At 34.9% G+C, this 16315-nt stretch overlaps 1 protein-coding gene across 6 annotated transcripts in view; it reads left to right on the plus strand.

Annotated features, from left to right (window-relative positions):
• The first annotated feature begins 1700 nt into the window (after window positions 1-1700).
• The window catches only part of p2rx1 (purinergic receptor P2X, ligand-gated ion channel, 1), a 51269-nt gene continuing 36654 nt past the window's right edge, over window positions 1701-16315 (plus strand). For 3 of the 6 annotated variants that reach the window (XR_007427920.1, XM_022665771.2, XM_022665770.2), the window contains exon 1: window positions 1702-2142. Coding sequence is in view for 2 of the 6 variants with exons in the window: in XM_022665771.2 (XP_022521492.2) it covers window positions 2006-2142 (137 nt within the window). In the remaining 4 variants the exon portion in view is untranslated. Of the gene's footprint in view, window positions 2143-16315 lie in introns of all 6 variants that reach the window. The other 3 variants (XR_002649429.2, XR_002649428.2, XR_007427908.1) reach the window with 3 other exon arrangements.

Genomic DNA, 16315 nt, shown 5'->3' on the forward strand with positions numbered 1-16315 from the left:
AGAGGGAGAAAACGCTTTAAATAAACTAACTCATCAACTGATTCGGACCAGAGAAACCTACAACTACAGGTATGAAAATGCAGTTTTTATACTCAACAAATTAAGTTCTAATTCAGAAATCCTTACAATCAAGCTGAGATGTTTACGATAATGTTAAAAAGTTTCCAATTTGACGTTGAATTGAACTCAAACATATATAGTATATACTAGTATTTTAAAGTATTTATGCACCACTAATATAAATTTAATTGCAGTTTACATTTCTTACATTCATTCTTTTATTTACATGTAAATATTCACTAAAAAAACTGCATCTTAGGAAGAACAAGTGCAATTAATCGCAGTTAATTACAGAATATTGTTGTGATTAATCTGATTAAATTTTTTTTGTCTATTGACACCACTACTTTAACCCCTTAAACTGCCCTGTCCTGTATACAGGCTACAGGTGTAGGTGATACAAACCCTTTTTCTGTAGTAAAATAACTTATTTACTTTCTGAAAAGTTGAGGGATTTGAAATCCCCTACAGGACAGTTGGAGAAGCTAGATGTAAAAACTAGACAGACATAACGAAACTAAAGGTTTGGAGAACATGAACTGTTTGATATAATATTGATTTAATAAAAATATTAAAATATTGATTTTAAAATGAGCCATTTTTTTATTTTATTATGATTATATTTTGACATTAGCAGATCTACTTAAATATTTTTTTTTATATTTTCTATTAACATTAAAATTTAGCTTTTCAGTAACATTCCTTATTAAATATAAAAGCTTTTTATGTAATGCTTGAATAGAAATCCTCAAGATTTAGTGGTGTAATGTTAGGCAGACAATTGACACAAATCGTGGCCTGTTAAACGTTTCCTTAATGTTAATATTTGTCTAGCTGGTAATATTATGAGAGAAATATTTTAATAACATTATGTGATGCAAAACCAATATTAAATACAGTACAGGCCAAAAGTTTGGACACACCTTCTCTTTCAATGCGTTTTCTTTATTTTCATGACTATTTACATTTTAGATTCTCACTGAAGCCTCAAAACTATGAATGAACACATGTGGAGTTTTATGTAATAAACAAAAAATGAGCTGTACTCCACAGTCACCGGATCTGAACCCAATCCAGATGGTTTGGGGTGAGCTGGAGCACAGAGTGAAGAAGGCAAAGGAGCAACAAGTGCTAATAAACACCTCTGGGAACTCCTTCCTTCAAGACTGTTGGAAAACCATTTCAGGTGGCCACCTATTGAAGCTCATTGAGAGAAAGATGCCAAGAGTGTGCAAAGCAGTAATCAGAGCAAAGGGTGGCTATTCTGAAGAAACTAGAATATAATTCTGTCATTTTTGTTCATTCATAGTTCTGATGCCTTCAGTGAGAATCTACAATGTAATTAGTCATGAAAATAAAGAAAACCCATTGAAAATGAGAAGGTGTTTCCAAACTTTTGGCCTGCACTGTATATATATTTTTATAACATTTAGAGGATAACCTTAATGTGAATCTTTTTAAAATATGAAAATATTGCTTAATGTTCTTATAACCATCTGAAATGAGTTTATGCTGTTTTTTTTCAGGGATTTGTGTAATGTGTGTGTGTGTGTGTGTGTGTGTGTGTGATAGAAAGAGAGGGAGTGAGTAAATGAAAGTGTGTGAGTTAACAGAGTAACAGAGAGAGGGAGCAGAGGGAGCAGAGGGAGAGTGATAAAGAAAGTGGGAGTGAGTGAGTGAGCTAGAGAGAGAGAGAGAGAGAGAAAGAGAGAGAGAGTAAGTAGAGGAGGAGGGGAAGGAAGTGAGAGAGCAGACCAGCAACGTCTCAGCAAGTCTTACACACACACACTCTCACACTGTGGGAGATGACAGAGGGATCTGTGGGGAAAGAGTGAGTGAGGGACTAAGAGCGACAGAGAGCTTCAGAGAAGGAGGACAAACCTCTCATCTTCATACCTTCACCTTTATCTATCTGTCCGTCCATCTGTCTGTCCATCTGTCCAACATGAAGAATTCCATCACAGAGGCCATCTCTGACTACTTCTTCGAGTACGAGACCCCTCGCCAAGTGCTGGTGAGGAACAGGAGAGTGGGAGTAGTCTGCAGACTGATCCAGCTGGGGGTCCTGGTCTACATCATCGGGTAAGAGCTTTGCTCTGTTTTTTTTCTGCTGTACAGTGATGAGACGCTTTCTCTGAGATTAAACTTTAACTCTCAGAAGCTGTGGTGGAATGTGTGAACCAATCGATTATCCACACACTTTCTGACCAGGTCAATAACCCTCTGCCCCTTTAAATAGCAGAGAACTGTTCAGGCTGTCCAATATCACAACTATAATAACTATTATAACTTTTCTATGTTCAGTAGGTGATTCTTCATTAAAAATGATTAAAAAATTAGTTTGTAGCCCTTTTTCAATACAAATTCAAGGCTTATTTTATGAAGAAGAAAAAACATACCATCAGTTATACTGGGAGATCAGTTGAATTAATTTTGAAATGGGATAATAATTGATCTATAATTGATCATCTTTACATATAGAAGCAGTAGAATGAAATTTCAGTAGATAAACTTGTGCTTCTGCTAGAAACCTGTATCTATAAAAGAACTCATTTATGTATCAGTGATTTTTATATTTTACACTTTTTCTTAACTAAAATAAAGGAGGTTTAATATAAAAGCTGCATGTAAGGTTCAAGGGGGCTGTTTACTGTGCTCAAGAGATTGCTTGTTTGAATCCCGGTCATGCAGCTTGCCATCAGCTGCCGGAGCCCCCGAGAGAGCACAACTGGCCTTGCTCTCTATGGGTGAGTAGATGGCGATTTTTACCACAGCAATTTCTAAAAAAAGAGAGAGTAAGAAACACTTTCCAAAAAGGGCTCTATGGAGTAATGCCATTGAAAAAGCATGTTTTACTCTCTGAAAAAAAAAAAAATTCTCTAGATGATTTCCAGTAAAAGCATTTCTGTAAATGAACGTCAAGCTCTTTTTCGATACAAGTTCAAGGCTGGTTTTTGAAGAATCATTCTGTCAGTAGATTGTAACAGTTGTTTTAAGTTTTTATTAAAGAGCCTTTGAAGAGCTACAGTATCATCTGTATGTATATATTCATCTAGCAGGAAATGTGGTGAATTTTAGATTTTCCACCTTTTTAACTCCTGTATCAGTGATCACAATTTTTGGTATTTGTTTCTATAGTGTTTCTGTTCTTAATGATGTTGTGTGTGGTAATTTGTTATTTATTCTACACGCACTGTACTGCTGCTCTCTGTTGTTCTAATATTATCAGGCTATTAATTTATCATGCTCAGTGATATTTGATGTTATTGTTTTCAGTTTATGGACTTTGCACACTTGTATTTGAAAAAGGCAATATTTACTATTTCCTGCAATTCAAAAGTTAAAAGAACTTATCTTTAATAACTATTAACCTAAATTATCGTCTTTATGTTATACTTAGAGGTACAGAACTTAATGCATTATGGAAGTCATATTTTGAAAATTTTTATATAAAGAAAATTGGTCTTGATTTGATCAATGCTTTTGAAACAAAGGTATTTTGGATTTGTTAATATAAGGATTTTAAATATTACTAATAACTCATTATAAATTATTCATTCTTACACTGACTGTCTGAAAGCTGTGAATTGTAATGCGGTGCATATATACGTTTAATTACAACCAAGTGCTGAAACAGTGATGGTGAATTCACAATGTCCTTACATGATTATCTGGATTCCTCATCAGCAGAACAGCTGTAAGAAGGTGAGGGTAAAGCCAGTATATGTCGAGGCTTGAACAGGGTGTAGAAGATCAATAAGCGTGTGTTAACACTAAGACTGTGTAAGTCTTTGTCATAAGATTACAGCACGCAATACCTGAAAAAAAAAACAGAGCTTCAGGCAAAAGCAGTAGAGCAACACTGAATGACAGACTAGAGGAAGAATGACTTTAGGAAAAGAGTTCAGTCTTGATCTTTTCATTGATGTGGCTATAAAATTTAAATGAATAAAATCGCAAAAACTGCATCTTTGCAGAAATCTGCTATCATATTAAAGAACGTAAAATGTTTAGTTTTTTTGTATACCTCACTAAATACATTATATTTCCAAAGGGACGCCTTCACTTTGCTAACACAAGCACATGCCACTTATATGCTGTCATGAGAAAAGTCATGGAATAGCTGTATTATTGTGTTACCTCATGGTATTACTTGGTAGGCGTCTGCACTCTGGACCACATAAAGCTCTGGAAAAAAATAAGAGACCATTTAAAAATTATATATATTTTTTATTTTACCGAATTGAAAACCTCTGGAATATAATCAAGATGAAGATAGATGATCACAAACCATCAAACCAAACTGAACTGCTTGAATTTTTGCACCAGGAGTGGCATAAAGTTATCCAAAAGCAGTGTGTAAGACTGGTGGAGGAGAACATGCCAAGACGCATGACAACTGTAATAAAAAAACAGGTTTATTCAGGTATGTTTCTGAACTCTTCAAACTTTATGAATATTAACATGAACTTGTTTTCTTTGTATTATTTGAGGTCTGAAAGCTCTGCATCTGTTTTTTGGTATTTCAGCCATTTCTCATTTTTTGCAAATAAATGCTCTAAATGACAATATTTTTATTTAGAATTTGGGAGAAATGTTGTCTGTAGTTTATAGAATAAAACAACAATGTTCATTTTACTCAAACACATACCTGTAAACAGCAAAATCAGAGAAACTGATTTAGAAACTAAAGTGGTTTCTTATTTTTTTTTTCCTAGAGCTGTATACATGTAGAAAAATTCTGCAAATTATTAAATAGTCTAGAAAATTATAGTAATCATTTTAATAAAGATTATAATTCTTTAAGAGGAGGACGGAAAACAACAAATCAATCAGCAAGGTATTAATAATAATAATAATGATAATAATAATAATAATAATAAAAATATATATATATATATATATATATATATATATATATATATATATATATATATATATATATATATATATATATATTTAATCATTTAATTTAAATATTTTTTTACATTAATCTCTTTATCCAGTGTACAGGCCTAAATCCACCTCTTCTAAAAGATTCTCGATCTAGCTGCATTCAATGGTTAAATCTTCATCAATGCATTCAGCACTGAGAATTGAGAACTCAAAGAAATGTTATTTTAAAACGAACTTCATCAGTATAACAGATGCAGGACTGACACTTAAGGAAAGCTGCAAAGAAAAATAGGAAGCGGTTTCAAGTTAAAAGTCAATGCAGGCAACAAAAACCTATTACTGATAGATGTTACTGATAAATATCAAAGCAGTGGATGGGCCGACAGAAACACACACACACACACACACACACACACCGATGGGAGATTTTTTAGCATCTCCAATTCACCTGAGGACATGTGTTTGGACTGTTGTAAGAAATGGGACAGCGCTATACAGCGCTTTATGACTGTTTTAATAAACACATAACTTTAATTTAATGAATTAATTCATATTAGTACTGCGTGCGGGAGCAGCAGAAATGTGTAAGTGACGGGCGGCGGTGGGATTAAAACAAACAATTTTTACTGGGAGCGTGCAGTAACAGGACAAAAACAAGCATCAGTGGGCAGAAGTGGGTTTAAAAAAGCAGTCCCACGCAGACCTCTCCTGCTTGGAAACACCCACACATGTGTAAATTTTGAGGTGTTATCTTGTAAGTGAGGTTGAACTCTGGTCAGCACGCTTATGGAAATGAAGTGAGGCCTGATAGTGGGTGCCAGATAAAGGAACATTTCAGTTCTTAATTTCTGAAGTTGTTTCTCGATCCACAATGGCATTGTGTGCACCAGGAATACGTCATAGAAGGCATCATCACCAGTGGACAGTGATGTGGGTGGTAAAAGACTGGGTATACTAGGACAAGATCAAAATACATCAGCTAAAACTCACACAAGCACACAGAGTCAAACACAAAGCAGTACATGCGGTATTTATCCATAGGCACAGACAAGGAACACCTGGAGCAAGTAACGAGGGGGCGGGGTTACAAATGAGACAGGAGGGATTACAGTTGACAGGGCCTGACTAAAGCAGAGACAAGACCAAAAACAAAACAGAGCCATGTGCCAAGGAGCACATGGGAAGGAAAACAAAACAAGAGAATGGAAATCACATGCAAATTTATTGCAGAACACCATATATTTTCATATACATTCATTTACCTATAAGGTCCAATCTTTCAGCCATGACTGCCCCCTTTTGCTGACATATCAGCGACTAAAATTGTCTAAGAAACTGAAACAGAGTGTTTCTGGAGGACATTTACAGTTTTAGTTTAGTTGGTTCAATTAGACCGAACACAATAATCACACTCAGATGTGGAACAAAAGATCCATCGTCTTGACAGATTCTATTGATATCTGATAATCACCAGTGTCTTGGTGTGAAATGGTTCACTGTAGATAAGCTTATCAGCTCAGATTCTTTAGCAGTGGTGGTGATGAGAAGCAGAGGTCAGAATGTCTAAAAATACATGTACTTATATATAGTATAACATACAGACCACCGCTTCCCATTACCACCACTGCAATAGCCATTCACTGCTATGAGTGACCCAAAACTAATCACCAGTAAACGTACATATATATGCATATTCTGTGTTTTTTTTTGTGTTGTGTAGATAATGGTAAAATAGTGCTCAGGTTTTAATCCAGGAACGATTTTGCCTTTTATCACCCAAAATTTTTCTTCCCTTAATTTTTTTTAAATGCATTTTAAGGTTTCTCATATTTTAATGTTTCTCTCATGTCTCTTCTTAAACCCTATCAGGGTGGGATTAGTTTCTCAGGGGGTCCTGGGGTGATTTTCTCATTTATGGGGGGTCCTGTGTGATTTTATTCCCAACTGGAACGACCATGTACACTGTGTGTTTTTCTCAGACGTCCTCTGAGAAAATTACAGGCAAAATTACATACTGTTTTTAGCTGAACTCCATGATCCTCCGGTAATTTTATTCCTGTCCGGACACACATCTCTGAGTTTCGTCTTCTCGCCTTTAATAAAATAGGAAACAGGAAATACTCCTTAGGGACTGTCCCATTTCAGTACTGCCGTCGCAGCCTACCCATCCTTCAAAGGACACACCTTCGTAGACCGCGTCGTTCGAACGATGCAGCCCCTGAATAGTTAGCCTCACCTGTTCCCCTCAGTTCACTCACTCCCTGCCGAGTATTGTTTGGTTTAATCTGCTTTACAATGTGGTTTCCTTGCTTTGTTTTGATTACTATTTATTTATTTATTTTCCGTTTGCCGTTTGCATTTCTGTCTGACCGCTCCTTGTATTGCCCCTTTGTTTAATGAAACTGTTTTTACGAGTCCTGCCAGATCATGACAATTTTCCACATTTATATGATCTTATTTCAGTTGTATTTTCTCCTTTGCAAAATCGAAATAAAACGTTTCGGTCAAAAAAAAGGAGAGGGACCAACTACACACTAATGGTTAGCCCATTAGATTAGGATACTATAAATGCTCCCAATACTTTTGTTTATATAGTGTATCGTTGTATACATTACTTTTTTGGTCTTATATTATATATAGTACACAGTATGCAGCGTAATTTTATCCGTCACCCAAAGCATTAATAATTTAGCATCTGTCCTCCTGACAGGATCTGATGAACTGATGTACATTTGTGGGGCGATTTCGCTAATCTCCAAATCTGTCCAATAACATCAAAACTAGTCACAGAACATAATCTGGCATGTAGAGAGATATGCTCACACAGATTTACATGCGGTAGAATGTAATTTAAGATTAGTCCGATTGCAGAACCAATTCTCAATTTCTGCTCTTCTTATCTCTTTCCTCTCTCTCCCTTCCTGATTCTGTCCTCACTCCACACGAGCCTCCATCACTGCAGCCACGCAGTCTGTGAGGAATGTGCGGAGAGAGAGAGGTCAGGCTACAGGCTGATACACGTTCCCTCTGTTACGAGAAAACAGCACTTTCGTAGGAACTTTACCAGACATGCAGCCAAACCAGTAAGCATGCAGGTGTGTGTATTTTGTCACTGTTTTTACAGCAGAAGGGAAAAATATGTTATGTGGATCCCCCATAGCTGCTGTTCTTCCTGGGGTCTGACAGACAAAACATACCAAATAAAAATAACAAATAACTAATGGCGAAATGTAAGATTTTATTTCTAAGCAATTCTATTAGCCATCTATCATTGTGTATTATCATTGCAAAGTAGAAAAAAACAGCATTATATTATTTTAATATTAACAGTAGCAATTCCTCCATATTCAAGGATTCACTAAAAGATATGAATATATCTACATTTGTTTTGTTCTGTTTATTATTATATGCATATTATTAATTTTTTTCACCATTTCTCTCTGTATATCTACATGTTCATAAAATGATTGACATACTTCAGAAAAAAAAAAAACATCAACACAAAACATTTAGATTAAAATGTTGATTTTAAGTACATCTGATTTAGTACTAAAAATACACCTCCTATAAAAAGTGGTTCTTTTTTTAACTTAAAAATACTTTACTTTTTGTGTACATATAAGCAAAAAAAAATATTACACACAATAATAATAGCTGCCATAAAAGTGAAAAAAAAAACCCCAGTTAATTCATATTACAACAAACAGCGTCTTACAATTTTACCACTAATAACATAGAGAGTTCAAATTTATATTCTCAGAATCCTGACAACAGAGTTAGGAGAGTGTTAATGGAGTGTTGGATTTAAATTTATGAATCTATGATTTCTTGACAAACAGACTGTCATACCACTGTAAAGCTAGCCAAAAAATTATGAACATAATAATAATAATAAAAAATAGTGAATTGAGTTTCCAAGAATTAAAAGAAGGTACAGAACTGTGTTTTTACGTTGTGCAATTTGACAGCTCGAGTGGCACAACAGTCTAATGGACAAATTGAATAACATTAGATTGGTGCTACCATACACAATTTAGGCCTGTACCTGACTACATTAAAGTCATATGCTACTTAAAATTCAATATTTTTAATTGACAGTTTTCTTGCCATGAAAATGTTATTCATTTTTTTACAAAAAACTCATCAATGTATTGATTCACTGAATGAATGTTTGAGTTTACTATAGGACGACTCAAATGAACAACTAATTCCTCAATACTGCAGCCACAGGAGTATTAAGATTTTAATTTATTGTTCTCACTTTCCCTTCCACCTTGAAACATAATCCCCTTCCGTCCTAAAAAGCGTATATGTTACATTGGGCCTGCAGTATTTTAAGTGCTGTATGAGTTTTATTAATTACTGCTTGTGTTGTGCAGAAATTACATACAGTCCATGGAAAAAAATATATCTGGATTCTTATTTAAATAATCTGTTCCACCTTAAAAGCTGAAGACGTTCAGTTTAAAGCAGCTAAAAACGTTTCTCAGCCTGAAGCGTGTGTGTTGCCACAGCAGCATTTGGATGGAATGGTAAATTAGCAGCATTTAAGGTGGGATGGTAAATTAGCCACATTTAAGGTGGAATGATGAATGATGATGCAGTAGATGTAACAGAATGGTATGATTCACTTGTGTGGGGTTGTGTAAAATTTAATTACAAAAGTCTAGACATGGGATACTGCAAATGTATTGTAATATTTAACATTGGAGGTACAAAGAATAAATCAATCCAGGTCTTAATTAAGGGGGTCAGATCCCTAAATTCCCACATAATTCACACCCTGGTCTGGATGTGTTGTAAGTGAATTACTGTATAAGGAGGAACATATAAGAGTAATGTAGAAATGAAACGTACATGACATTATGTGCTTGGACCCTAGCGATTACCCTTTTTAAAAATTTTATTTATACTTCATTCATAATAGTTATTGTTACTGATGTTAACATGTAATGTTTAGTGAACCAGTCCTTTAAATAGTGATCCTCTTGCCTTGACATTTATGTGCATGTTATATAAAAAGATAGATAGAGAGAGAGAGAGAGAGAGAGAGAGAGAGAGAGAGAGAGAGAGAGAGAGAGAAGGAGCGAGGGTTCGGGGGGTTGGAAATAAAACCACATTGGTTGAATTTACACAGCATGACTTTCTGAACATTTCTATTGAAAAGCGAACCACAGACCCAGCAGTTTCAGCACTAGAGGCTGTATCCTTAAAGTATTAAATAAGTGTAACCAATGCTTAGAAACGTTAAATGGTTTTAACGCCTAGGAGAGCAAAAGTTTGAATTGAAATAAAGTGAAAGTAGTAATAGTTTCCTGCGGGAAACTGGGTTATCAGCAGTAAATTTCCTTTGACGTCAGTCTCTGAAGAACCAGCTCTGTCTATTTCATTTCCCTCTGTATCTTCACTATTTCACTCTGGTTCATATACACACACCTCATCCATGATCAAACAGCGTTCTGTCACACTGTGATGGACAAGTAAAGGGATTTGATTAGCAGACTGTCTAAAGCTATTCGTCAGCTTAGAAACTCTGAGCCACTGGTAAAAACATACATACAGAGGCCTTCAACTATAATACGATGGATATCATTAAAAAATATTCCAATATTTTTAAAGATAATATCATTCGTTTGCCAATATTTTACCTTTACATTAAATAATAATGTCTATGTTTCCTATTGCTGATTGCTGAAATTGCTGATAACTCGCTTATAATAGAAGCCACTGAATAACTGTTTGAAATATGTGACATTTATAATTCAAATTTAATTTATAAGTCATTTATAGAATATAAAACATTGTCCTGTTACATGAAAACATCTTAAACCTACAGAACCAGTCAATAGTTTGGACACACCTTCTCATTCAGAATTTTTCTTTTTACATGTACCTACATTGTAAATGAATACTGAAGTCATCCAAACTATAAAGGAACACATAAGGAATCATGTAGTAACTTAAAAGTGTTAAAAAAAAAACTACTCTGTAAAGCAGCATTTAGGTTAGGGGTGTCCAAACTACGGCCCACGGTTGAAGCGCAGAAAAACGGGCCAAAGAGTCTAAAAGTGGAAAGAGTGCTCAGTTGTAGCGCAGAAAAATGGGCCAAAGAGTCTAAAAAAGGAGAGAGTGCTCAGTTGTAGCGCAGAAAAACAGGCCAAAGAGTCTAAAAGTGGGAAGAGTGCTCAGTTGTAGCACAGAAAAACGGGCCAAAGAGTCTAAAAGCGGAGAGGGTGTTCAGTTGTAGCGCAGAAAAGCAGGCCAAAGAGTCTAAAAGGGGCGAGAGTGCTCAGTTGTAGTGCAGAAAAGCGGGCCAAAGAGTCTAAAAGCGGAGAGAGTGCTCAGTTGTAGTGCAGAAAAACGGGCCAAAAGAGTCTAAAAGTGGAAAGAGTGCTCAGTTGTAGTGCAGAAAATCAGGCCAAAGAGTCTAAAAGCAGAGAGAGTGCTCAGTTGTAGTGCAGAAAAACAGGCCAAAGAGTCTAAAAGCAGAGAGAGTGCTCAGTTGTAGTGCAGAAAAACAGGCCAAAGAGTCTAACAGGGGCGAGAGTGATGAACTTTTCCTATACAACAAGGGGAACTCCTGCTCTTTCTTTCCTGGGGTCGCCCTGATGAGTGCCAGTTTCATCATTAACATTTTTGATGGTCTTAAAGAATGCACTTGAGGATACTTGCAAAAATGTGGCCAACTTTAACCTGCATAAAAGTGTGAAGCCTTTTTATATTTTTGTGATTTTTAGACATTTCTTTGTAGTTTTGGCCCATAAAAATGTATTTGTGATTTCAGTGGTAATCTGCATAATTCATAAAAATGGCATATTCAAAACTAAAGTATAAAATTTAATACATGTTTTGAGATTGCTGTGAGAATATGTGAAAGAAATATTTAAGCTTTTTTTGTTTATTTTTTTTTTTTTTTACCTATTTTTAGGGAATTTAATCCAGATGACCTGGGTTAACTAATTATTAGTTAATATTTGCCCACTTTGCTCACTAACAACCTTACACGACTGGTGGAAATAAATATCACTTCACAGGCTTATCTCGCTGTCCATCCCACATCCTGTATCACATGCTGAGTGTACAGTGATGTGTGTGATGACTTGCAGATGTACCTGAAAAGAACAGACATGCCAGGGCTGAAATGCACAGTCATTAAACAAACAGCTCACAGTTACTTTAAGACACAGATTGGCGTATGATCTTTTGGTGGGCACTTGTCCTTCAGAAATAAAATCTGTTGTCCCGAGAACACAGTTTGAGACAGTATAAATCCACGCCTTTGTTACCACCCGGTTGGATTACTGTAACTCACTGTATATGGGAGTTAGTGGTTTTTCTCTTGCCCGGTTACAATCTGTACAAAATGCAGCAGCACGGCTTTTAACTGGCACACGTTAATATGAGCACATTTCCCCCATTTTAGTCTCACTCTGCTGGTTGCCCATTTATTTTAGGATTTATTTTAAAATCCTTTTATTTACTTTTAAATCTTTAAATGGTCTAGCACCACCCTACCTTTCAGAGCTGCTACACACCTACAAGCCCAACTGCTCCTAAATGACCCAAAAACTAAAATACAAGTTTAGAGGGGATGTGCCTTCGCTGTAGTGGCACCTAGGTAATGAAATAGTTTGCCCCTGCACATTAAACAGGCCTCCACACTATCTAGTTTTAAATCGCTTCTTAAACCTTCCTCTTCTCCTTAGCTTTTAATACCTACACTCTAAAAAACAGAGGTACGATACGAGTACTTTTTTGTACTCAGAGGTACACTCTTCATAATTGTACCCTCAAAGGTACAATATCGGTCTTTACAGGATCAGATTTGTTCCCGCTGAAGTACAAATCATCCCTAACAGCAATAAGTACAAGTTTGTATCATTTAACCAGCCAAAAGGTACATTCAGTATTCTGTATCACTGTACTAATAAACAATATATATTTTAATTGCACAGATTTTATTTGAAAGCCAGACAATTTTGCATCATCAAGTTTTTGAGCCATATTTAGTTGATGATAATGTTTATAATCTTTATGATCTTTACTGGCACAAAAATATGGGTACAAAAAAGGACTTTCACTGAAAGGTACTTTTTTGTACCTCAATATAAGGTACAGCCCCAGCGACAAGCTTTGTACTCTTTTAAGTACAAATCTGTACTTACTTTTCTTAGTTTGTAGAGTGTTGATTGTATTGGTTGTTGTATGTACCTGTTTCTATTCTTATTATTCTTTTGTTTTTTTTACGTACAACACTTTGTCCTTTCTTTGAAAGTGTTGAAAGTGCTATAGAAATAAAGGTGGATTGGAGAACAAAAGGACTAAAACATCCACCTATGAAACAAAACTCATCTATCACTGAATCTAATGCAGCATTAAATTGAAACAGAAGTGAAGGTTAAACAGTGACAGTCATTCTGTACAGCTCGGTATGATAGATAGATAGATAGATAGATAGATAGATAGATAGATAGATAGATAGATAGATAGATAGATAGATAGATAGATAGATAGATAGATAGATAGATAGATAGATAGATAGATAGATAGATAGATAGATAGATAGATAGATAGATAGATAGATAGATAGATAGATAGATAGATAGATAGATAGATAGATAGATAGATAGATAGATAGATAGATAGATAGATAGATAGATAGATAGATAGATAGATAGATAGATAGATAGATAGATAGATAGATAGATAGATAGATAGATAGATAGATAGATAGATAGATAGATAGATAGATAGATAGATAGATAGATAGATAGATAGATAGATAGATAGATAGATAGATAGATAGATAGATAGATAGATAGATAGATAGATAGATAGATAGATAGATAGATAGATAGATAGATAGATAGATAGATAGATAGATAGATAGATAGATAGATAGATAGATAGATAGATAGATAGATAGATAGATAGATAGATAGATAGATAGATAGATAGATAGATAGATAGATAGATAGATAGATAGATAGATAGATAGATAGATAGATAGATAGATAGATAGATAGATAGATAGATAGATAGATAGATAGATAGATAGATAGATAGATAGATAGATAGATAGATAGATAGATAGATAGATAGATAGATAGATAGATAGATAGATAGATAGATAGATAGATAGATAGATAGATAGATAGATAGATAGATAGATAGATAGATAGATAGATAGATAGATAGATAGATAGATAGATAGATAGATAGATAGATAGATAGATAGATAGATAGATAGATAGATAGATAGATAGATAGATAGATAGATAGATAGATAGATAGATAGATAGATAGATAGATAGATAGATAGATAGATAGATAGATAGATAGATAGATAGATAGATAGATAGATAGATAGATAGATAGATAGATAGATAGATAGATAGATAGATAGATAGATAGATAGATAGATAGATAGATAGATAGATAGATAGATAGATAGATAGATAGATAGATAGATAGATAGATAGATAGATAGATAGATAGATAGATAGATAGATAGATAGATAGATAGATAGATAGATAGATAGATAGATAGATACTTTATTGATCCCCGGGGGGAAATTCTTGATGGCAGCAGGAGCGTCAAACTATATAACCCTGTCATGAAGACAGAGCAAAATTCAGTATACACCCTGCTGCTCGGCACGAGGCCAAAGAAGTATTGCCTCACAGAGACCTTTATTGAACCCAGACCTGTTATCTCCCAAACCATCTTACACACACACACAGAAGATCTTCACTGCAGGCCCAGTTTCCCGCTCGCAAGCTGCTCGCAGGGTTCCAACCATCCCATAGAGATGAGGGATCCTCCAAATTATCTTTACAGTAATCTCCTTCTTAATCCCCTATTATTACACACACTTTATTCAGCAACTCCTATGAAACTCAAATATGACATCTTATTAAAGGCAGAGGAATGACATGTTTTACCTCTTGAACACTTCAACACTTCATTTTGTCAGTTTTAAGTTGCAACATGGCTGCAATGACAAATGTGACAAAGCAATAATCAGATAAGCAGATATTTCGTACAGTTAGACTAAGACTTTACTACCAAACTGGTTTGGAGATCATGTAGAGATATGAATCTTAGGGCACTCTTAAGGCTCTTACACCCTGCGCAAGGTGCTTCTCAAGGTGTTTTGCAATGTTTATTGCTATCTTATATCCAGAGGTGGAAAGTAACTAATTACATTTACTCACGTTACTGTAATTGAGTAGATTTTATGAGTAATTCGTCAAGTAGTTTTTAAAATAGGTAATTTTACTTTTCCTCAAGTTAATTTTGACGCAAGTAATTTACTTCACTACATTGGAAAACTCTCTGTTACTGTGTAAAAAATGAAATGCTGGGAAAAAAAACGAATTATCTGAATAAAAAAATAATTGAGTTTTGTTCTCCATGGCAGCGCAGCTGAACTTTTCCCAGCAGTGTTTATTACGGTTAGCGGGAGAGGTGCTGTGTGAATCAGCTGTGCAGGCGAGATATGCTACCAATCGATATGTGCTTCTTTACGGCACTGCACATGTGTCAACCAACATTCTTTTTGTATGATTTCATGTTTTTAATGATAATTCCTTAAGTTTTTATTGGGAACATTAAACAATCTGCTTGAGTGTAAAAAAACAAAACAAAACATGTAAATAGCAGTTAAAGCATAGCAATGGCAAGTTATAAGATAATAATGAACTGTAAAACTATAAAAACACGGGTTATAGTCACCTATATGACCATAACCTTTTAACAGTAAAGAAAAAAATGGATCGTAGAAACCTATGCCACTTGTTCTTGAAAAAATGTTTTATGGGGTGGTCTGAACAATTACTGCCTGAAAGATCCAAATCATTTAATTTAATAATTATTTAATTTATGATTTGTTGTACTCTTTTACATCAAATAAATAAAAGTAACTATGTAACTTTTACTCAAAGTAAATTTTAAATTGAGTACTTTTTTTACTTTTGCTCGAGTAGATTTTTAGATGAGTACAGTAGAATTTTAGCAAAGTAAAGGTACTTAATTTAATACTTAATTACAATAGTTCAGTACTTTTTCCACCTCTGCTTATATCCCACGAGCAGCCTATTTTCACATTGTGCGTCTGCATGAAGCGTACGAATATATCTATGACAATGGGTGTGTATTGCTGTCTTGGCAAAGAAAAAAACACAGGTGCGCCACTAACTGATTTGAACCCTGACAACAGTCCAACGTCAGGTGTTGCATCAGATCATGGCAACGCAGATGTGCTCCTTACGCATGTACACCGCCGCTCATTACACACACACATACACAAACACACACACAAGCACATGCAGCAGTGCACAAACCCAACTTTTACAT

Source organism: Astyanax mexicanus, chromosome 1, assembly GCF_023375975.1.
Source record: "Astyanax mexicanus isolate ESR-SI-001 chromosome 1, AstMex3_surface, whole genome shotgun sequence".
NCBI lineage: Eukaryota > Metazoa > Chordata > Actinopteri > Characiformes > Acestrorhamphidae > Astyanax > Astyanax mexicanus.